Source organism: Melospiza melodia, chromosome 25 (assembly GCF_035770615.1).
Source record: "Melospiza melodia melodia isolate bMelMel2 chromosome 25, bMelMel2.pri, whole genome shotgun sequence".
Classification (NCBI taxonomy): domain Eukaryota; kingdom Metazoa; phylum Chordata; class Aves; order Passeriformes; family Passerellidae; genus Melospiza; species Melospiza melodia.
The window spans coordinates 9,719,957-9,740,251 of record NC_086218.1 but is presented as its reverse complement, the minus strand read 5'-3'; the positions used below and the strand labels follow the sequence as shown (position 1 = coordinate 9,740,251).

Genomic DNA, 20,295 nt, shown 5'->3' with positions numbered 1-20,295 from the left:
GGGGGTTGTTTGGTTGTGGGTGGGTTTTTTTCCACAGATGTGTTTTGTGTTCTCTTCTGGAATTTGGGATTTTTTTTCACAGATGTGTTTTGTGTTCTCTTCTGGGATTTTTGGGTTGTTTGGTTGTGGGTGGGTTTTTTTCACAGATGTGTTTTGTGTTCTCTTCTGGGATTTTTGGGTTGTTTGGTTGTGGGTGGGTTTTTTTCTCAGATGTGTTTTGTGTTCTCTTCTGGGATTTGGGGTTTTTTTTCCCAGATGTGTTTTGTGTTCTCTTCTGGAATTTGGGGTTTTTTTTTCCCAGATGTGTTTTGTGTTCTCTTCTCTGATTTGGGGGTTGTTTGGTTGTGGGTGGGTTTTTTTTCCCAGATGTGTTTTGTGTTCTCTTCTGGGATTTGGGGTTTTTTTTTCACAGATGTGTTTTGTGTTCTCTTCTGGGATTTGGGATTGTTTGGTTGTGGGTGGGTTTTTTTCACAGATGTGTTTTGTGTTCTCTTCTGGGATTTGGGATTGTTTGGTTGTGGGTGTGGGTTTTTTTTGTATTTTGGGTTGGGTTTCTTTAAGGAGAAGGGATGCAAGGGTTGCCTTTTGATGCTGCAGAATGAAAATTGCTGCATTTCCACTCCTAAGTCAATTGTTGATGGTTTCAGCTTGGACATTGAGCTGGGGTTGTAATTCTTGGGACATGGCTGTGCAGCCAGTTCCTTACCCTCTAATTGTCCATTCCATCCATCCATCCATCCCTCCATCCATCCATGCACAGTCACTGGAAGAGTCAGGGAATTTAGAATTCAACTCCTCAGCCCAAGATCTGAGTTAGAAATTTGATTTTTATTACTTTTGACTCTTAGCTTGGTTTCAAAAAGAAAAAAAAAATCTTGTTTTCAACAGGCAGTTGATGCCTCCACCAGCTTTTCCTGTCACTGGAATGAAATCAGAATCGGAGGAAAGAAAAGGTGCGGGGTCTTTGCCAGGCAGCCATGGTGAGTGCAGTGGGTCAAACACCCTTCCAAGTCCAGTTTCCTTTCCCAAACACCCTCCCAAGTCCAGTTTCCTCTCCCAGATGGTGCTGGTTTTAACACTTGCCTAAATTCATGGGGTTTTTTTGGCTGTTGGGTGTTGAAGTGCAAAGCAGGTGATCCTGCGCTGCTCTAAAATCACTGGTGCTTGCTGTGGTTATACACACGGGTGGCTTCTCAAAGCTTTTAATAAATATCTGTATGAAATGAGTGAGTTTGATTAAGAGGGACTAAAAACAGGGAAATTTGACCCATCAGGCAGCACAGAATGTGGTGGGGTTGTTTTGTGGCTTTGCATTTTTATGTACACAGGTGGCTTCTTAAAGCTTTAATAATATCTGTATGAAATGAGGGAGTTTAATCAAGTGAGGGACTAAAAACAGGGAAATTTGGCCCATCAGGCAGCACAGAATATGATGGGGTTGTTTTGTGGCTTTCATTTTTATACACACAAGTAGCTTCTTAAAGCTTTAATAAATATCTGTATGAAATGAAGAGAGTTTAATCAAGTGAGGGACTAAAAACGGGGAAATTTGGCCCATTAGGCAGCACAGAATGTGGTGGGGTTGTTTTGTAGCTTTGCATGGTTATGTACACAGGTTGCTTCTTAAAGCTTTAATAAATATCTGTATGAAATGAGGGAGTTTAATTAGGAGAGACTAAAAACAGGGAGTTTTAGCCCATCAGGCAGCACAGAATGTGATGGGGTTGTTTTGTGGCTTTGCATTTTTATACACACAGGTGGCTTCTTAAAGCTTTAATTAATATCTGTATGAAATGAGAGAGTTTGATTAAGAGGGACTAAAAACAGGGAAATTTGGCCCATCAGGCAGCACAGAATGTCGTGGGGTTGTTTTGTAGCTTTGCATTGTGAGCAGCTGCCTCAGAGGCTGCTCAGGTGGGGATTTACACACATTGACACACATTTACACACATTTCTGGCTGCAGACAGCACACGTGCTGCCAGGATTTCACCTTTCCTGTCACTCAGCAAGGTTTGAACCTGTCAGACCTGCAGCTGATGTCCCTCAGCTCTGCGGGGCCATCACCCAGCCTGGTTTAACCTTAGTTCTTCTGCAGTCTTGCTCGCAGACATTGCTCTCCTGTTTAGCTTCCTTTTGAGCAAAATTTCTACTTTTCTTTACGTGTTGATCTCTTTAACGGTGAAATTGCCCTCCCTGAGAGCCATTTGCTAACTTTACCTTTTCTGTGTGTTTCTTTCTTGTTTCTGTGTTCTCTTACATGGTTCTGATGGATCACATGGCTGTTGCTGGTGCTGTTTCCTGTGGCCTTCGACCTTGGATGACCATTGGCCTTGTGACCTCAAAATGGTGTCCAACTAACAATTTACAATTAACATCTTTTTTTATTATGATTAACTCGTTTCGGGGCATTTTATCTCTTTTGATTTGTTTTGGTTTTTTGTTTTTTTTTTTTTCCTTCTTGGGGGTGCTGGGGGGGGTTTGTTTTGTTTTCCCTTCCTAGATCATCAAGCCAAGAAGATGAAAACTGCAGAGAAGGGCTTTGGATTAGTGGCCTATGCTGGGGATTCTTCAGATGAAGAGGAGGAACACGGTGGCCATAAAAACGCAAGTACTTTTTCACAGGGCTGGAGTTTGGGGTACCAGTACCCATCCTCACAACAACGAGCTAAACAACAGATGCCTTTCTGGATGGCACCATAAAAACAAAAAACTAAACTGCACAAGAGTTTTCATTCATCTGGTTTTTCCCCCCCTCTAGCAATAATGCATGTATGTTCCAGAATGAACTTGGCAAAGAGGCGTTGTTTTTACATTTGCAGAAAAGGCAAATTTCCCCTTGGAAGGGCTCCGTTGTTTTTTAAAGAAATCTTCATTTTTGGCAGTGTCTTTGTCAATTTTAAAAAGGAGTATTTGGAGTAGCATCCTGACTGGCCTAGTCCCTTGTAAAGAGGAACCAGGGAAGCCTCTTGGGCCATATTTTCAGTTCCTCCCAGATAAAGGGAAGAGTCAGTGCCACTGACTTCACTCTGCGTTTGCATTTTTGGAGTGCTCCTGCTGTCAGCCCCAGTGATCTGCTGGTGACTCAGCCTCAATTTTGGACTTTGACCAGAGGGAAGAAACACCCAGCAGTCATGAAAACCTTGAGCATCACGTTTGGAAAACTCTTGGTTTTATTTCAGACATCTCCTGTAACTCAGCTTGGTTTTATTTTGAAATGTGATTTTTACCAATCCCACAAGTTTGCATTCTGGCCAGATGTTGGGGTGGAGGATGCTCAGGTTTTTGGATAGGTCCACTTTGCTCCAGGTGGACTTGGCACTGTAGCCCTAGTGCTGAATTGTTTCCAGTCACCCCAGGACTCCAAGTCAGCAGGAATTCCTTTTCCAGAGGCTCAGCCCCATCTCCTCCCTCACTCACCGGATTCCACCAGAGCCACAAGGTTCCACAGTGGTTTCCCAAAGGGCAGCAGCTCCTGCCTCACGTGCAGAACCTGGGAATGAGTTTTTGGACTGTTGTTTTTGGACTGTTTTGGACACGAGCTGAGCGGGGCGGGCTGCTGCAGCCAGAACTCCTGCACGGAGCAGTGACACTGCTCCAAAGCACCGGGCAGCTTTTGGGACAGGAGTTTTGAGAAGGGGCTGTGTCACTGCTGCAGCCAGGGATGCCTCACCTGTACAAACCTCGGCTTCCCCATGTGTTGTAAATAATTAGAACCGTACTTTCATTATAAATAAATGTATAAATATTCTGCTTCCTGCTGCTGATTTGGCCGGGGTTTGGAACCTGTGATAAGGGTGTGGGGGGATGTGGGGCTGTGGGGAAGTTCTGGGGCTGGGGGAGCCCTCGGGGATGGCAGGGGGTTCGGGGCTGGGGGTCCCCAAGGATCGGGGGATCCCCGAGGTTTGGAGCCTGGGATAAGGGTAGGGGGGATGCGGGGCTGGTGGAGCCCTCAGGGCTGGGAGGGGGTTCGGGGTCCCCACGGATCGGGGGATCCCCGGAGGTGGAGGGGCTTGGAGGGGAATTCGGGCTGGGGGGACCCGAGGGACTGAGGGGATCTGAGGCTGGAGAGGGGGTCTAGGATTGGGGGTCCCCAATGGTTGGGGGATCGCCGGAGGTGGAGGGGCTGGGAGAGGGTTCGGGGCTGGAGGGAGTCCCTGGGTGCTGGGGATATGGGGATGGCGGAGGGAGTGCAGGCTGCGAGGGGAATCCCGTATCCCGTCCTGTCCCGTTGCGTACCCGCTTTGTCCCATCCTGTCCCCGCCGTGTTCCGTCCCATCCCGTTGTATCCCCGTTGTGTTCCCCGTTGTGTTCCCGTCCTGTCCCCGCCGAGCCGCCGTCGGGCCCCGCCCGCTGCGCTCCCCGGCCGGGGCGGGCCCGGGCGGGCGCTGAGGCGGAGGAGCCGCCGCCATTTCGGTGTCGCTGCGAGCGGGGCCGGCGCAGCGCTCAGGGGGCGGCCATGGATCCCGCAGCCCGCCCGGGCGGCGGCGGCGCCCCGGGGCAGTCCCGCGAGTACAAACTGGTGATGCTGGGTGCAGGAGGCGTCGGCAAGAGCGGTGAGTGGGGGGCTGCGGCCGCCGCCGGCCCCGGGGACGCGGCGGGGCCGGGGAGAGCCGCGTTCGCTGACCGGAGCCCCGTTCTGGGCGCGGTGCCGCCGCTCCCGAGGTGCCCCGGCCCATCCCGGGGTGTCTCGACCCCTCCCGAGGTGCCCCGGCCCATCCTCGACCCTCCCGGGCTGTCCCCGCTGGGCTGTCCCGACCCCTCCCGAGATGTCCCGGCCCATCCCGGGCTATCCCCGCCGCCCTGTCCCGACCCCTCCCGGGCTATCCCTGCCCCTCTCGGAACAACACGGCTTCTCCATCCCGAGGTGTCCCGGCCCCTCCCGAGATGTCCCGCTCATCGCTTTCCGCCTCCGGCCGCGTCTCCCGGAGCTGGTCCCGCCTTTGGACACGGGCGGAGCATCCCCGGGCCGAGGGCAGCGCCGCGCTCGGTGTGGGCCGTGCTCGGTTTGGGTCCGTGCGATAACGATGTGATGATCTGGGGAGCTGGGGGCTGAGCTGCTCACTTGTTCCCTGGTTTCTGCCTCCAGCCATGACCATGCAGTTCATCAGTCACCGCTTCCCTGAGGATCACGATCCCACCATCGGTGAGGAAAATCTCCTTTCTGTTTATTCATTCCCTCGGCAGGTCAAGCTGTAACAGTCCGTTGCTTTAAAGCATTCAATTCAGAGATATTTGTAAATCTGCCTGTGGATTGATCTTGGATCATCCATCAACAGGAGCATTCCCAGCAGGTCAGGGAGTGCTGCAGGCAGTGCTGACCCTCTGCAGGGCTGTGCCCAGCTCTGGCACCCTCAGCACAGCAGGGACAGGGAGCTCCTGCAGGTGACAAAGGTGCTGAAGGGTCCCTGCCCAGGAAAGGCTGAGGGAGCTGGGGCTGCTCAGCCTGGAGAGGAGCCCCAGTGAGAGGGGCCTCAGGCCTAGGTGTGCCTGGGTGTCCCTGAGTGTCCCTGTATGTCCCTGGGTGTTCCTATCTGTTTCTGGGTGTTCCCAGGTGTCCCTGGGTGTCTCTGGGTGCTCCTGGCTGTCCCCGGGTGTCCCCGGGTGTCCCTGGTTTTCCCTGGGTGTCCCTGTCTGTCTGTGAATGTCCCTGAATGTCTCTGAGTGTCCCTGGCTGTCCCCAGGTGTCCTGTGTGTGTCCCTGGCTGTCTGAGTGTACCTGAGTTTCCCTGTCTGTCCCAGTCTGTCCCTGTGCCTCTCCCAGTCTGTCCCAGTGTCTCTCCCAGTCTGTCCCAGTCCATCCCAGTGAGCAGAGGTCAGGGCAGCCCCAGGCTCTGCTCCAGGCCCAGCAATGGCCCCAGAGCCACGGGCAGGGCCTGAGCCCAGGAGCTGCCCCTGCCCAGGAGGCAGAACTGCTGCCCTGGGCAGTGCCCAGCCCTGAGCAGAGCCCAGAGAGGCTGTGGGGGCTCCGTGCCTGGGGATCCCAGAGGCACCTGGAGCAGCCCTGAGCCCTGGGGTGTCCCTGTTTAGGGACCCCAGACCCACCTGGAGCAGCCCTGAGCCCTGGGGTGTCCCTGTTTAGGGACCCCAGACCCACCTGGCCCCATCCTGAGCCCTGGGATGTCCCTGCCTGGGATCTGCTGGGGTCCCTTCCCACCTGAGCCCTCTCTGTGTTTCTGTGGTTTGAGAGTTCTGAGAGTGGGGTGTGAATTCTGAGTTTCAGCCCTTTAATCATTTTCCATCCATCCATTCAGGGCATGCCCTGTGTCTGTCTGTGTGGGCAGGCAGGGTCTGAAACTGCTGCTCAGCCGTTTTTAGTTCTCTATTCACAAAATCCAAACTTTGTGCTGTGATCAGCTCTTTGCTGTTCACTTGTCAGGCCAAATTGTTCTCTGTGTTTGAGAAATCGGGAGGGGGTGAAACAACTCGGGTGCTGTAGAACCTCAGCAGCATCTCCAGGAGAAGAGAGAATTATTTCAATTTATCTGGTATTCTAACCTGAACCAAACCAGTGGAAGGAAAAGTGGAGGGGAAAAAGCCAAAATCTTGCTGAGAATTGGTTCTTAAAGTGTGGCAGTGCTGACTGAGAGGGACAGAATATTTGTGTATTTATACATTTATAGACAGATTATTTATTTAGTATTTATATATTTATAGACAGATTTATTTCATTTTTATATGGTGTTTATAATAAGTAATATTTACATGTATAACATATATAATTTACATATACGATATATATAATTATATAATATATATAGATAATTTATAATATATAACTATATTATATTACATATCATATACAATAATATATAATATATAGTGTATACTATGTATGCATATATTACATATAATATATGATAAATATGTATATTTATAATTATATTTATTTATTGTATGTATAATTATATACATATATAATATGTTTATATTATATTATATTATATTATATTATATTATATTACATTATATTACATTATATTACATTATATTACATTATATTACATTATTATATAATATTTACATATATAATATATAGGTAATATTTACACATATAATATATAAATATAATATAATATAATATATTACATATAAATAATATTTATAAATGTATTATAAATATATGAATATATTTATAAATATATAGTAATATATGTAAAAATGGAATAATTACATATATAAATAGATAATGTTTATGTCTATATTATATATAGAGGTATAATATATTTTTATATCTAATATATTTATATATAGACATATTTGTAATATATTTATATATATAACTATATATAATCTATTTATATAAGATATATAAATACATTTACATATATAATGTTTAATATATTTTGCTGATATATATATTATAATTCTAAGAAATTATATATTCTAAGAAATCAGCACTTGGTGAGCAGTTCTTCCCTTGAATCACAGATATTTTCTGGCTTTGAGGAAAGCAAAGTGTTAATTCTCTGTGTTTTCCACCAAGGTGACCAAAATGAATTTCTGGGCTGTGTGCACCCGATTTTTGCACATGAAATGTTAAATCACAGCAGAAAAAACCAGAAATTTCACTTGATTTAATGGAAACAAAGCTCAGGCTGAGGTAGTGCAGTGCTCCTGGCAGGCTGGCTGGTTCTGGGGGAGCGTTTTCTTTGGGAGCTGATGAATTTTGTGCTTTTATCCCAATTTTTTGGTGTCCTGGGGATGCAGAGGATGCCTATAAAATCCGGATCCGCATCGATGACGAGCCTGCCAACCTGGATATTCTGGACACAGCAGGGCAGGTATGTGAGCAGTGCCAGGAGAACTGAGAGCAGCCTGAAATCATCAGCTGGCGGGACAGAAATCATGCAAAAAGAATGTTTATGTTTTATTTTATTGGTTTTGTTTAATTGCAGACTCTGGGGGGTTGGAGCTCTGTCACTTCTCAGCACTGGAGCTGTGGCTCTGGTTCACCTGAAGAACTAAAGAAGATCAACAAAATCATAAAAACCATGAAACATCTATGACCTAAACTTCCTTCTCTTTCATTAATTCCATGAAAATAACCTCTTGTTATCATCAACTTTAAAATGTTTTTTTCAACATTAAAAAATGCTCCTCAATTTACCTGTTCAGTTCCAACCATCAATAAAAGAAAACCAATTTTTACAACTATAAAAATAACAACTCAAATTATAACTACAACCAGAATGAGCTTGCTGACTATAACAAACCAAAACTTTGCAATTAGCTATTTACCTTTAAAAAAAAATTACCTTAATTAAGCTCTACAAAATTCAAAATATTTACAGAATACATTATTAAATTGTTCAAGTGTTTATTCATTATCTAAGTCGCAAATTGTTGCAAACAAAATTTCACACCTGAAACAGCCCAGCCACCCTGAATGACAAAAAATTAGCAGGATGGGTTCTGAGGTAGTGTTGGAAACAGAAAAAGGTTTAATAAAAAGCAAAATAAAAAAGCTCTTGCAAGAGAAAAACCAAGCCAGGGGAAAGAGGTCCTTGCTCCTGCTGAGACACCCCACAAAAGGGATTATTTCCTTTGTTCTCTGCTTTTTCTAGTGAATTATCTAGGTGGGATCTCCAATCAGGCAGCCCCAGGTCTGAGGTGAAGATTCTGTGAGGTGTCTTTGTACCAAATTGAGGAGAGAAAGTTCTGGGCTTTTTATAATAATTGACACTCCATCAACAGGGAGCACATCCCTACAATCCCATTTCTAACTGAAAATTTGAAAACACGAACTCAAATACCACTGGAACTGTATGGAGCTAAAATGCCATTTTGGGTTTGTAGGCAGAGTTCACCCCACAAAATGGATTATTTCCTTTGTTCTCTTCTTTTTTTTAGTGAATTATCTAGGTGGGACCTCCAATCAGGCAGCCCCAGGTCTGAGGTGAAGTCCCAAAGGTCCTGTGAGGTGTCTTTGTACCAAATTGAGGAGAGAAACTTCTGGACCTTTTTCCTTTTTAAGCAGACAAAAAATAATTGAAGATGTCTCTCCAGAGGTCCTGTGAGGTGTCTTTTACCAAATTGAGGAGAGAAAGTTCTGGGCTTTTTGCGTTTTTAAACAAAGAATAATTGAAGTTACTCCAAAGGTCCTATGATGTGTCTTTCTACCAAAGAGGGAGAGAAACTTCTGGACCTTTTTCCTTTTTAAGCAGACAAAAAATAATTGAAGATGTCACTCCAAAGGTCCTGTGAGGTGTCTTTTACCAAATTGAGGAGAGAAAGTTCTGGGCTTTTTGCCTTTCTAAGCAAAGAATAATTGAAGAAGTCACTCCATCAACAGGGAGCACATCCCTACAATCCCATTTATAATTGAAAATTTGAAAACAGGAACTCAAATACCGCTGGAACTGCATGGACCTAAAATACCACTGGAGCTGCATGGAGCTAAAATGCCATTTTGGGTTTGTAGGCAGAGTTCACACCACAAAAGGGATTATTTCCTTTGTTCTCTGCTTTTTTCTAGTGAATTATCTAGGTGGGACCTCCAATCAGGCAGCCCCAGGTCTGAGGTGAAGTCCCAAAGATTCTGTGAGGTGTCTTTGTACCAAATTGAGGAGAGAAACTTCTGGGCTTTTTGCCTTTTTAAGCAAAGAATAATTGAAGTTACTCCAAAGGTCCTATGATGTGTCTTTGTACCAAATTGAGGAGAGAAACTTCTGAGCTTTTTTCCTTTCTAAGCAAAGAATAATTGAAGAAGTCACTCCATCAACAGGGAGCGCATTCCTATAATTGAAAATTTGAAAACACGAACTCAAACACCACTGGAGCTGCATGGACCTAAAATACCACTGGAGCCGCACGGAGCTAAAAATGCCATTTTTTTTTATTTGCAGGCAGAGTTCACAGCCATGAGGGACCAGTACATGAGGGCAGGGGAAGGTTTCATCATCTGCTACTCCATCACGGACCGGCGCAGCTTCCACGAGGTGCGCGAGTTCAAGCAGCTCATCTACCGCGTGCGCCGCACCGACGACACGCCCGTGGTGCTGGTGGGCAACAAGTCTGACCTGACCCAGCTGCGCCAGGTGAGGGGCCCTCCCCGAGGGGCTGCTCCTCTTGGGGAGACGTGGGCGAGCCAGAGGGGTTTGTCCTTTCCTTGCTGTTCGCTTGGGGTTTGTTTCCGCGCCAGGAGCGGCGCTGGTTTCGTGGGGAATGTGGTGGGAAACAGCAGTCGCAGAAACAAAGTGTGTTCCCTGTTGGGAGCCTGGTTAGTGAGGATTTTGGACTTTCTGTCTAGAGAACAAGAGAACATTGCATTTGACCTGAGGACTTCCAAAATTAAATGATAAAACTGAGATTAGGAGTGTGCACTTTGAATAGAAGTGTGTAATATCACATGGTGAAGAGCTCAGAGTTTAAGAGAAGCAAAGAATGTTGGAACCCTGGTTAGTGAGGATTTTGGGCTTTCTGTACTCATAGAACAAGGAACGTTGCATTTGACCTGAGGACTTCCAAAATTAAATGATAAAACTGAGATTAGGAGTGTGCGCTTTGAATAGAAGCGTGTAATATCACATGGTGAAGAGCTCAGAGTTTAAGAGAAACAAAGAATGTTGGAACCCTGGTTACTGAGAATTTTGGACTTTTTGTGCTGACAGAACAAGAGAATACTGCATCTGACCTGAAGACTTCCAAAATAAAGTGATAGAACTAGGATTATGGGTGTGTAGTTTGAATAGAAGTGTGTAATATCACATGGTGAAGAGCTCAGAGTTTAAGAGAAGCAAAGAATGTTGGAACCCTGGTTAGTGAGAATTTTGTACTTTCTGTACTCATAGAACAAGAGAACATTGCATTTGACCTGAGGACTTCCAAAATTAAATGATAAAACTGAGATTAGGAGTGTGCACTTTGAATAGAAGTGTGTAATATCACATGGTGAAGAGCTCAGAGTTTAAGAGAAGCAAAGAATGTTGGAACCCTGGTTAGTGAGGATTTTGGGCTTTCTGTACTCATAGAACAAGGAACGTTGCATTTGACCTGAAGCCTTCCAAAATTAAATGATAAAACTGAGATTAGGAGTGTGCGCTTTGAATAGAAGTGTGTAATATCACATGGTAAAGAGCTCAGAGTTTAAGAGAAGCAAAGAATGTTGGAACCCTGGTTACTGAGAATTTTGGACTTTTTGTGCTGACAGAACAAGAGAATACTGCATCTGACCTGAAGACTTCCAAAATAAAGTGATAGAACTAGGATTATGGGTGTGTAGTTTGAATAGAAGTGTGTAATATCACATGGTGGAAAACTTAAGAGTTTAAGAGAAAAAAAAAACTTCAAAAGTTTTTTCTTTTAAACTTAGAGTTTAAAAGGAAAAAAAGAGAACACTGCATTTGACCTGAGGCCACGGAGAAGGCTTCCAAAATTGAATGATAGGACTTGTATGAGTGTGTAGTTTGAATGGAAGGGTGTAATATCACATGGTAAAGAGAACTGAGAGTTTAAGAGAAACAAAATCTGTTGGAACCCTGAGCAAGGTATGCACTCATTTTCCAGGTGTCCAAGGAGGGAGGCTCTGCCTTTGGATCTGGGTGGAATCAATCTGTGCTTGGAGCACAAAACAGGGAAAGGCAAAGAAATAAATTGCTGGGATTTAGGCTTCCCTGACCAAGGTGTGCACTCATTTTCCAGGTGTCCAAGGAGGGAGGCTCTGCCTTTGGATCTGGGTGGAATCAGTCTGTGCTTGTAGCACAAAACAGGGAAAAGCAAAGGAATAAACTGCTGGGGTTTGGGCTTCCCTGACCAAGGTGTGCACTCATTTTCCAGGTGTCCAAGAAGAAAGGCTCTGCCTTGGCACAGGAAATGTTTGGATCTGGGTGGAAATGTTCTGTATTAGGGCTTGGAGTGTCCATACAGAGGGACAGAGAGCAAAACAGGGAAAGGCAAAGGCATGAGGGCTTTGGCTTCCCTGATCAAGTTGTGCACTCCTTTTCCAGGTGCCTGAGGAGGAAGGTTCTGCCTTAGCATGGGTGCAATCAATCCTCTGGAAATCTTTGGAGCTGGGTGGAAATGTTGTGTTAGGGCTTGGAGTGTCCACACAGAGGGACAGAGAGCAAAACAGGGAAAGGAAAAGAAATAAATTGCTGGGGTTTGGCTTCCCTGACCAGGATGTTCACTCATTTTCCAGGATGTGCACTCATTTTCCAGGTGTCAAAGGAGGGAGGCTCTGCCTTTGGATCTGGGTGGAATCAATCTGTGCTTGTAGCACAAAACAGGGAAAAGCAAAGGAATAAACTGCTGGGATTTGCCTCCCTGTGCTGCTGTTTTGCAGGTGTCCAAGGAGGAAGGCTCTGCCCTGGCCAGGGAATTCAGCTGCCCCTTCTTTGAGACCTCGGCCGCCTTCCGCTACTACATCGACGACGTGTTCCACGCGCTGGTGCGCGAGATCCGCCGCAAGGAGAAGGAGGCCGCCGTGGCCATGGAGAGGAAATCCAAGCCCAAAAGCAGCGTCTGGAAAAGACTCAAGTCCCCCTTCAGGAGGAAGAAGGATTCAGTCACTTGAACAGCACGTTGCTGTGCAGAGCAGGACAAAAGCTGTGACCTTTTGTAGCCGGAGGAGCTCGGGTGGCGGCGACGCTGAGGGGACGTGTGGCACCTGAGGGGATTTGTGAGGGAGGGAGCGCCTCGCCCTGCCAGTTGTTTTTGTTTAGAACCATGTTGCCTTGATTCTGGGGGTTGAACTTCACACCCAGCGCCAGTTGTACTTTGTTTGTTGTCGTTTTATTTTCCTGGGCCCAGCAGGGTCACCAAGGCCCGTGGGTTGGTGGCCTTGCACTTTGGAGAGTGTTTGTCCTTGGTCACAGCAAAGGAGCTGAGAAACATTGCTGGAGTTGGACCCAGCCTCGCTGAATCTGGGGTTTTTCCTGGTGGAAAAGAGAATTTTGCTGCTCCCTACAGTGTGAGAGGCTGAGCAAAGTGTCGTGGCCTTGGAGGTCACCAAATTTCTTTTGGGAGCAGATTTCTTTCCAGCAAAATGGACAAAATCTTTGTGTGATCAGTGCTGCAGGTGGGATGCCAACAAACCAGAACAATCCCAGAATCATTTCAGCTGGAAAGATCTGTGGCATCAGTGACCCAGCCCCACCCTGTCACCACATCCAGGCCTTCAAACACGTCCAGGTGGGTTGGTGGCCCTGCACTTTGCAGTGTTTGTTGTCCTTGGTCACAGCAGAGGAGCTGAACTATGCAAAACATTGCTGGAGTTGGACCCAGCCTCACTGAATCTGGGGGTTTTTCCAGTTGGAAAAGAGGATTTTGCTGCTCCCCACAGTGTGAGAGGCTGAGCAAAGTGTCATGGCCTTGGAGGTCACCAAATTTCTTTTGGGAGCAGATTTCTTTCCAGCAAAATGGACGTGGAATCTTTGTGTGATCAGTGCTGCAGGTGGGATGTCAACAAACCAGAACCATCCCAGAATCATTTCAGCTGGAAAGATCTGTGGCATCAGTGACCCAGCCCCACCCTGTCACCACATCCAGGCCTTCAAACACCTCCAGGGACAGTGACACCTGTGCAGGTGACCCAGACTTTGTGAAGCTCATAAAGAAGGATTTTGATGCTCTAAAGAATGATTTTGATGCTCTAAAGAAGGATTTTGATGCTCTAAAGAAGGATTTGATGCTGTAAAGAAGGATTTGATGCTCTGAAGAAGGATTTGATGCTCTTAAGAATCATTTTGATGCTCATAAAGAATTATTTTGATGCTCTAAAGAATGATTTTGATTCTCTAAAGAAGGATTTTGATTCTCTAAAGAAGGATTTGATGCTGTAAAGAAGGATTTGATGCTCTGAAGAAGGTTTTGATGCTCTGAAGAATCATTTTGATGCTCATAAAGAATTATTTTGATGCTCTAAAGAATGATTTTGATTCTCTAAAGAAAGATTTGATGCTCTGAAGAAGGATTTGATGCTCTAAAGAATGATTTGATTCTCTAAAGAAGGATTTGATTCTCTAAAGAATGATTTTGATGCTCTAAAGAAGGATTTGATGCTGTAAAGAAGGATTTGATGCTCTAAAGAAGGATTTGATGCTCTTAAGAATCATTTTGATGCTCATAAAGAATTATTTTGATGCTCTAAAGAATGATTTTGATTCTCTAAAGAAGGATTTGATTCTCTGAAGAATGATTTTGATGCTCTAAAGAAGGATTTGATGCTCTAAAGAAGGATTTGATGCTCTTAAGAATCATTTTGATGCTCATAAAGAATTATTTTGATGCTCTAAAGAAGGATTTGATGCTCTGAAGAAAGATTTGATGCTCTAAAGAAGGATTTGATGCTCTGAAGAAGGATTTTGATGCTCTAAAGAAGGATTTGATGCTCTGAAGAGGGATTTGATTCTCTAAAGAAGGATTTGATTCTCTAAATAATGATTTTGATGCTCTAAAGAAAGATTTGATGCTCTGAAGAAGGATTTGATTCTCTGAAGAATGGTTTTGATGCTCTAAAGAAGGATTTTGATGCTCTAAAAGTTGATTTTCAGCTGAGGCAGAAGCTCCACACCTGAGGGACTCTGCCCTGGAGCTGATGGATTTTACAGCAATTTTGGGATCAGGTCCTGGGTCCTCCTTTGGATTTTGCTGTTTAATAAGCAAAATTAACAGCTGGGTCACTCAGATGTGGATAAAAGAAATTTCTCTGAGGGAAGTTCAGAGAAAAAATTCCAGAAAATTCTCTGGAATCATTCATTGTGAGAGTTAAAAAAGCTGATTATACTTAATAATCTTCTCTCAGCTCTGTGCTGCACTGTCAGTGCCATCCAAACTGAAAAAGGGTTGGTAAAATAAATATTAAAAAAAAAAAAAAATATCTATATGTAAAAAATTCTTATTACCTAAAAAAATCCTGTGCCTGTTGGTTTGGAGAGTTATTTTCTTTGTGGAAATCTTCAACAGAAGGGAAGTGTGGCAGGGCAAATCTGATATTTGCTTTGTGATCAGCTGAATATTGAAATTTATTTCCATTTATTTCTCATCTCCTCCATGCTGTGCTGCTCTGGGAGCAATCACAGAGTCCAAAAAAAATGGTTTGGAAAGTTCAGATTAAAGCAAAAAACGCCTGAAGAAAATTCAGAATTTCTGACTCCTGTATGAACAGCCATCAGTGATTTTCTCATTTTTTGGATTAAAATCTGCCTAAAATTCAAATAAAAAAGCCAAAAACTGGAGGAAGAGGAGGAGGAATCACCCCTAAAAAAATGGAATTTTGTGCCTTACCTGAGTCCTGCAGTGCAGTTTAGCTGTTTACTAAAATTCTGTTGCTTCTAGAATTCATAGAATTCACAGTTTCCTTTAGAACAGCAGCCAGCACTTTTTTTTGTTCTTATTTTTATTTTATTTTTTTTTTACACAGTGTTATTCAAAGAGTTTTATTTTTTGGCATGTATAAATTTGTACACAGAGCAACGGCTTTATTTGACACAATATATATAATTTTTAATACAAAAATACAAACTTTTGCATTGGATGTCTCAGTCTGTGGTGGGGTTGCTCAAAGAGGAAAATTCATTGTGGGCTTGTAAATTTGGGGGGAAAAAATGGAATTTAAGTGGTGCAAAACCTCAAAATTCAGTGAGTTTGGTGCTAAATTGTTGAAATATGAAAATTTTCCACCTGAATTTTATCTGTGGTGATTTTCCAAGGAAATAATTTGTCAGATTTTGCCTTTTTCTGACCCAGAGATGGGAAAACTGAGAGGAGTTTGAAAAACTTTTATTCCCTTTTTAGTCTCATGTGAAAGGTGAGACAATACAAATATTATAATTTACACCATCATAATCAGAACCAACTATTAATTAATTAATTAAAATACATTAGAAGTGTTTCTTAATCTATCATCTTTAACTACTCTATATTAAAAATACCTCAAAACTAATAATCTGAAATTATCTCTGGTAAATCCTGCTACAGTCCATGTTTCATAATTATATTTTTCCAATATAATATAATATAATATAATATAATATAATATAATATAATATAATATAATATAATATAATATAATATAATATAATATAATATAATATAATATAATATAATGTAATATAATACAAATTTGTATTTATAAAATAGTGTTTATTTACATATCTATAGTACATAAATATATAAATTTTGTATATACATAAAAATATAAAATATACACACATTATATATATATACATTACATACACATTTTTATATTTATCTATACACATTATATAGATACCCATTATTTTTTAATATTATATATGCATTATATATACATTTAAATATCTTATACATATATGCACATTATATTTATACACATGTATGTATCATGTATATATACATTATATATATGTTTATATATATTATTGCTCTTACATTATATATCCTTATTTATATTCATATATTTATATTGTATATATACATTATAGACATTATTCTAATATTATATATACATTATATACACATATATGTGTATATATATTATATACCCATTATTATTGTAACATATGTTTGTATATATATGATAATGATTATAAATATAATATAATATAATATAATATAATATAATATAATATAATATAATATAATATAATATAATATAATATAATATAATATAATATAATATAATATAATATAATATAATATAATATAATATAATATAGTATAATATATTTGTATTTATAAAATAGTGTTTATTTACATATCTATATATAATCTATCGTACATAAATATATAAATTTTGTATATACATAAAAAATATAAAATATACACACATTACATTACATTATATTATATTATATTATATTATATTATATTATATTATATTATATTATATTATATTATATTATATTATATTATATTATATTATATTATATTATATTATATTATATTATATTATACTATATTATATTATATTACACTGCATTGCATTACATTGCATTACATTACATTACATTACATTATATTATATTATATTATATTACATTATATATACACAAATATGTTACAATATTAATGTGCATACACATTTTTATATTTAAAATATAAAATATGTGGGATCTTTCTGCTTGGTAGAAACATCTCCCTCTTTGGGGTGGGTTTATCCTTTGCTCTAAGCCATAAAACCCTTTCTAACAAACATAAAAATATCCTTTGGCTCCTTGGTTATCCATCCAGACTGGCTCAGCAATTCTTTATTCTTTATTCCATATCAAAACCTGCTTTCATTTCTATTTCATTTTCAGGTTCCACATTCAGAGCAGACACCTCTGTGAGATTTTCTCGTCCCACTTCCATCCCTCCCAGCAGTGGGGCCACAAAACCATTTATTTCTCTTTTCATCCATTCCGTTCACCCTTTTTTCCTTTGGTTTTTCCCCCTCTTTTTATGATGCAAATCCTTTTGTTTCCTGTAAGAACCCGAAACCCAGCGGGGTTGTGAAAGGCTGCGTGCAGGAATCCAGCAGAGAAGGGCGAAGAGAAATTCCCTTTTCACATTGAAGAGAAATTCCCTTTTCACATTGAAGAGAAATTCCCTTTTCACATTCTGCAGATAGAAGAGAAATTCCCTTTTCACATTCTGCAGATAGAAGAGAAATTCCCTTTTCACATTCTGCAGATAATCGGGGGTCGAATGGCCTCAGCCAACTGCTCAATAACTCTGATTATTCCCCTGATTTGTGGTTAGGAATCGCTGGAAGGGATGGAGGGTGGTGAAATCCCAAAACTAAAAAAAATATCCAAAAAAGAAATCCAAAAACTGGAGTGGTTTGGGTTAAAATAGACCCAAAAACTCATCCAGTGCCATGGGCAGAGACCTTCCACCATCCCAGCCCTGTCCAGCCCGGCCTTGGGCACTTCCAGGAACAGAACAGCTGCTCTGGGAAATCTCTTTTCATGAATTTAATCCTAAATATCCAAAAATTGGGGAGCTCAGGAGTTTTAGCTCCTCACCCCTCCCTCAGTTTAGGTGCAAGGGGATTTTTGGGATTGAACCACGGAATGGTTTGGGTTAAAATAAAGCCAAAAATTGAAACAGTCCCATGGGCAGGGACATTTTCCACCATCCCAGGGTGCTCCCAAGTGTCCAACCTGGCCTTGGACACTCCCAGGGGCAGCCACAGCTTCCCTGGGAAATCTGTTTTAATGAATTTAATCCCAAACATCCAAAGATTTCCGAGCTCAGGAGTTACGAGTCAGATCCTCATCCCCCATTTTGGGTGCAAGGGGATTTTGGGGCAAGGTTCCCATAGAACCATGGAATGGTTTGGGTTAAAATTGACCCAAAAACTCCTCCACTCCCATGGCAGGGACATTTTCCACCATCCCAGATTGATCCAAACCCTGTCCAACCCTGCCAGGGATGCAGGGGCAGCCACAGCTGCTCTGGGAAATCCGATTTCATGAATTTAATCCCAAACATCCATAAATTGGTGAACTCAGGAGTTTCAGCTCCTCACCCCCCACCCCAGTTTGGGTACAAGGGGATTTTTGGGCAATATTCCCAAATATTGACAAAAAATACTTGGGTCTGGAATGGTTTGGGTTCAAATAAACCCAAAATCTCCTCCAGTGCCACCTCCCAGCTTGTTCCAAGCCTTGGACATCTCCAGGGATCCATCCCCACCCTGCCAGGGAGGAATTCCTGCCCAAAATCCCACCCAAACCCGTCTCTGTCACCTTGAAGCTGTTCCCCCTTGGTCCTGTCTCTCCATAATAAATAAATAAATAAAATCATTTATTTTTATCAATAATCTCTGTCCATAATAAATAAATAAACCCAATAAATCATTTATTTTTATCAATAATCTCTGTCAATAATAAAGAAATAAACCCAATAAATAATTTATTCTTATCAATAATCTCTGTCCATAATAAATAAATAAACCCAATAAATAATTTATTTTTATAAATAACTTCTGTCCATAATAAATAAATAAATAAATAAACCCAATAAATAATATATTCTTATCAATAATCTCTGTCCATAATAAATAAATAAACCCAATAAATTATTTTTATCAATAATCTCTGTCCATAATAAATAAACCCAATAAATAATTTATTTTTATCAATAATCTCTGTCAATAATAAAGAAATAAACCCAATAAAGAATTTATTCTTATCAATAATCTCTGTCCATAATAAATAAATAAACCCAATAAATAATTTATTTTTATAAATAACCTCTGTCCATAATAAATAAATAAATAAATAAATAATTTATTCTTATCAATAATCTCTGCCCATAATAAATAAATAAATAAACCCAATAAATAATTTATTTTTATCAATAATCTCTGTCCATAATAAATAAATAAACCCAATAAATAATTTATTTTTATCAATAATCTCTGTCCATCGAAGGCTTCTTCAGGTGCTGCATGGCCACCCTGAACCCTCCTCTCTTCCAGCCCTGCTTTAATTCAATATTTAATTCAAAATTAACATTATTTTTTCCACCGAGGTTTATTATTCTGCGTGTGCTTTCCCTGTGAATTCAATGCACTTTTTCCACCAGAAATTCAAATTTCTAGAACCAAACCCTGGGAGTTTTCAGTGTTGGTTGTCACACACGAGGCGAAGGCAGAAAAATTAAAGTGATTTAATTTTTATTTAATTCAATATTAACTTTATTTCCCACCGAGGTTTCTTCTGTATGTGCTTTCCCTGTGAATTCAATGCACTTTTTCCACCAGAAATTCAAATTTATAGAACCAAACCCTGGGAGTTTTCAGAGTTTTCAGTGTTGGTTGTCACACACGAGGCGAAGGCAGAAAAATTAAAGTGATTTAATTTTTATTTGCACGCTCAATGTGCCTTAACAAATTCAACATACAAGGTAGCATTATACAGAATGTAGGTTAGCTCATAGCATTACGCAGTTTCACACAGGTTGAGTTAGGTTTTTTTTTTTATTTTTTTTATTATTATTATTATTATTTTATTATTTTTTATTTTTTTTTTTTCCACACAAAGTTGTAACTGCCCAAGTTCGTTTTTTACAACAGAAGACACAAGGTAAAGAATAAAACCACACCTGGGAGATTTTACAGTGAGTCTGCTGTCACTTTTACTGTCTATTTTTTTTTTTAATGTTTTTAAAAAATATAAATCTGCACTTTTTTTTTTTTTTCAGTTCCCTATTATTTCCAGAAGAGTGTTGGAGCTACTCCTACCTGCCCGACAGCCTAAATCTATTTACCCTGAGCATGTTTCCCTTGACAAAAAAAATTCATTTTTTATTTTTATTTTTTTTTCCTTTCAACCAAAGGAAATTTTAATTTTAAGATCATCTCCGTGAAAAGTCCCACCAAAGGGAGA

General features: G+C 41.2%; 2 protein-coding genes across 3 annotated transcripts in view; both read left to right on the top strand.

Annotated features, from left to right (window-relative positions):
* The window catches only part of KHDC4 (KH domain containing 4, pre-mRNA splicing factor), an 18,805-nt gene extending 15,054 nt beyond the window's left edge, over nt 1-3,751 (top strand). Inside the window, 2 exon segments of the mRNA XM_063176593.1 lie at nt 889-980; nt 2,502-3,751. Coding sequence (XP_063032663.1) covers nt 889-980; nt 2,502-2,701 — 292 coding nt within the window. The 3' untranslated portion in view covers nt 2,702-3,751.
* Nucleotides 3,752-4,437: 686 nt separating this feature from the next.
* Nucleotides 4,438-15,468, top strand: RIT1 (Ras like without CAAX 1). 2 transcript variants are annotated; one of them, XR_010030551.1, is made up of 6 exons: nt 4,438-4,554; nt 5,088-5,144; nt 7,709-7,782; nt 9,847-10,038; nt 12,282-13,129; nt 13,505-15,468. XR_010030551.1 is itself a non-coding variant. In XM_063176337.1 (5 exons), exons 1-5 carry the CDS (start codon nt 4,458-4,460, stop codon nt 12,510-12,512), a joined length of 651 nt encoding a protein of 216 aa, XP_063032407.1. In that variant the 5' UTR covers nt 4,438-4,457; the 3' UTR covers nt 12,513-15,468. The 2 variants fall into 2 exon arrangements, 1 of the variants encoding a protein (XP_063032407.1); XM_063176337.1 differs by having other exon boundaries at nt 12,282-15,468.
* Nucleotides 15,469-20,295: the final 4,827 nt, after the last annotated feature.

Coding starts and splice junctions, on each gene's coding strand:
- RIT1 (XM_063176337.1), top strand. CDS start 4,458: ATGGATCCCGCAGCCCGCCCGGGCGGCGGCGGCGCCCCGGGGCAGTCC. Junction 4,555..5,087: donor AGGAGGCGTCGGCAAGAGCG/GTGAGTGGGGGG, acceptor TTCTGCCTCCAG/CCATGACCATGCAGTTCATC. Junction 7,783..9,846: donor TTCTGGACACAGCAGGGCAG/GTATGTGAGCAG, acceptor TTTTATTTGCAG/GCAGAGTTCACAGCCATGAG.